The following is a 3509-nucleotide window of genomic DNA, read 5'->3' as shown; positions in this document are numbered from 1 at the left end:
AGAAGAGAACAAAATTGCATTCTCAAACATATTATAAATATCTTCAACACCCTCATCATTATCACAATGGAGAATATATTTAATTCTTAATACATGCAAGAAAATACATGAGATTAGGTTAAAATATTTTACTCATACATACTTACAAAAACAAAGATGACATAGGCATCATGTTAACTGGTGGAAGTTAAAAGGCCAGTCCCTAAAAATGAAAATTCAAACTTATACATCAAATGTTACAATTAAAATGCAAGCCCTTATAAAGAAAAACTAATCTGAAGGAACAAATATCTACAAGGATAACCAAACTTACAAAGTGCATAATTGTTAGATAAATGATACAATTCTCAAGTATTAACAAGAATGTTTAGAAATAAAGACTGAATATCCTCTGAGTTGCACATTCAACACAGGGAAGTGGGTGTTAAGGGTAATGTTGATAAAGCCCCTAAGTCTTCTTACCTGTAGTGTATTTATGATTGATTAGTTCTTGATTTTAACCTATACTCTCTAATAAAAAGAACCTTATTTTATATAAATGAGACAATGATAAAATGGGAAAGATCAGTCACTGTTACATTAATTTAAATATAACTTGTAGGCAGACAGTGTTAGGCATCTTCAATGTGTATATATTACGATTTGTGATACTAAATAATTGTGTGTGAACCTTTGTTTCTTGTTTTCTCCTCTTTAAAGTTTAAAATGTGTTCTTTAAATTAAGTGAGAAAAGTCATAGATTGGGGCACCTGGGTGGCTCAGTCAGTTAAGCATCCTGGGATTGAGTCCCACTTCAGATTCCCTACTCAGTGGGGAGCCTGCTTCTCCCTCTGCCTGCCACTCCCTGCTTGTACTTTCTCTCTCTCTGTTAAATGGATAAATAAAATCTTAAAAAAATAAAAGTTGTAGATTTTTTTTTCACTGCAATGTTGATAAATCAAATAAGCTATAGTAAAGAATTCTGAGAAGTTAGAAATGCATTTCAGAAACTGGAGTAAAGCCCAATGATGGGGGCGCCTGGGTGGCTCAGTCCTTAAGTGTCTGCCTTCAGCTCAGGGCGTGATCCCAGCATTCTGGGATCGAGCCCCACATCGGGCTCCTCCGCTATGAGCCTGCTTCTTCCTCTCCCACTCCTCCTGCTTGTGTTCCCTCTCTCGCTGGCTGTCTCTCTCTCTCTCTGTCAAATAAATAAATAAAAATCTTAAAAAAAAAAAAATCTGGGGTGCCTGGGTAGCACAGTCGTTAAGCCTTTGCCTTCAGCTCAGGGCGTGATCTCGGCATTCTGGGATCCAGCCCCACATCAGGCTCCTCCACTGGGAGCCTGCTTCTTCCTCTCCCACTCCCCCTGCTTGTGTTCCCTCTCTCGCTGGCTGTCTCTCTCTCTCTGTCAAATAAATAAATAAAATCTTAAAAAAAAAAAGGCACAATGATGAAATATTTTTAAATTTTATTTAATATCAATTAATTAACATATAGTGTATTATAAGTTTCAGAGATAGAGTTTAGTGATTCATGAGTTGCATATAACACCCAGTGCTCATTGCATCAAGTACCCTCCTTAATACCCATCAACAGTTACCCCATCCTCCCACCCACCCATGAAAAATCTTTAAAACAGGATGACACAGCCAGGTCAGATGTTTGACTTTCTCTGGATACACTTGGAAACATTTTCTTAATTCATACTGAGAAAGCGGATACAATTAAAGATTTTCATTTTGTTTTAAATTTGTTTACAATTTAAAATATGATTTATAATTTGCCTTGTGATCACTCCCTCAATACATATCTCGTGTAAACCTATCACGAAGAAATGAATGTGTCGTAAATACAAATGGGAGTACAAGCATAATATTTGCAAATATTTGACAAATGGGAAAGGCCAGCCCTATTTTTTCTACACATTTTTAAAAACAATTCTAACAGTTGAAATTATCTGAAAATTTTAAAGGTAGGTAATTTTATAATATGCTGTGGAAAAAAAAGAATTTGTCTTAAAGAATAGAGCATTTGGAAATTGATTAATTGGCTTGGTAAAGATGCAGTCACACTGACTTCAGGCCAGAACTCTAAAACACAGAATTGCAAAGGATTACATAATAGTTATGAATGATGGTGCCACCATAAACATGAGTGGATAATATTTATATTAAATAATATTTCTGTGATAATCATGAGACAAAGGTAGTAAAAAGTGATCTGTAAAATGCTCACACTGTTTTCTTGAGTAATAATTTTTTCAGTGCTGCAATCACATCCTTGTTCCTAAGACTGTATATCATGGGGTTAAACATCGGAGTCACAATAGTGTAGAAAAGAGAGAGCAGTTTGTCTGGTCCTGCAGAATGATTGGATTTGGGCCTTAAGTAGGTGATGGTTGCTGACCCAAAGAATAAAAGCACGACAATGAGATGGGAAGAACAGGTGGAGAAGGTTTTAGATCGGCCCCTGGCTGAGGGCAACTTCAGGATGGTGGAAATGATTTTCACGTAAGAGCCGAGTATAAGTAGGAAAGGAATCATGGCAAATAATATAGCAACTACATAGACACACATCTCATTAAGTGAAGTGTCCCCACAGGCTAGCTTGATCAATGGGGGAATGTCACAGAAGAAGTGGTTGATTTGATTAGAACCACAGAAAGGCAGTGAGAACACCTGACATGTTTGTCCTATCTGGACTGGAATTCCACTGAGCCAGGCGCCAACAGCCAACTGGATGCATGTCTTGCGGTTCATGACGAGAGGGTAGTGCAGAGGGTTACAAATGGCCACGTAGCGGTCATAGGCCATCACTGCCAGGAGGAAACATTCCGTGGCTCCGAGCATGAGGAAGAAGCACATTTGAGTGGCACAGCCCAGCATCGAAATGCTTCTATCCTGGGTCCAAAGGTTCACCAGAATCCTGGGGAGGGTGACAGACACATAACCAATTTCCAGTGAGGAAAAATTTGCAAGAAAAAAATACATGGGTGTCTGGAGAACAGAGTCCACCCTCGTAACTATTATGATAAGACCATTTCCTGTTAAGATGAATATGTAGATAAGAAAGAAAATTCCAAATAGAAGTCCCTGCAAGTTTGGAAGGTCAGAAAATCCCAGGAGGAGAAATTCCACGACTGACGATAAATTGCCTTCTCCTCTTTGGTCTCTGGGTAGCATCTGTGAAAATAAAGAACTTGACACGTGAAGTCACTTTATCTGTCCGAGTTGTAGTGCACTGCACTTTTAAAATGACAAAGTCCCTAGCAATGAGTCCTAGGGAAACGTCTGCATTTGATGTTAAGCGATGATTTAAAAATGCTCATTCTTTTACTAAATATTATCCATCAAAAAACATTCCTATCAGGAATTGTTTCTGCTGAAAAATGCTCTATTTTCTTGTTTCTGATAATGAGATGAATAATGCTGTGCTTTGCTATCAGCTTCAATGATAGGAATATCACAGTCTAATTGAAATCACATTAATAAAAATAATAATAATATTAATTATAGCAAGCCATTTGACAA

General features: G+C 37.4%; 1 protein-coding gene across 1 annotated transcript; it reads right to left on the bottom strand.

Moving 5' to 3' along the window:
- Positions 1-2210: 2210 nt before the first annotated feature.
- On the bottom strand, positions 2211-3188 carry LOC113246488 (olfactory receptor 10AG1-like; the record flags this gene model as incomplete). Its single annotated transcript, XM_026487084.4, has 1 exon — positions 2211-3188. A coding segment is annotated over one exon (978 nt), but the record flags the coding sequence as incomplete, so codon positions are not given.
- Positions 3189-3509: the final 321 nt, after the last annotated feature.

The sequence above is a fragment of the Ursus arctos genome, unplaced genomic scaffold (genome assembly GCF_023065955.2).
Source record: "Ursus arctos isolate Adak ecotype North America unplaced genomic scaffold, UrsArc2.0 scaffold_23, whole genome shotgun sequence".
In the NCBI taxonomy this organism is placed as follows: Eukaryota; Metazoa; Chordata; class Mammalia; order Carnivora; family Ursidae; genus Ursus; species Ursus arctos.
The sequence above is the reverse complement of the archived record's forward strand: the minus strand, read 5'-3'. Positions and strand labels throughout refer to the sequence as shown.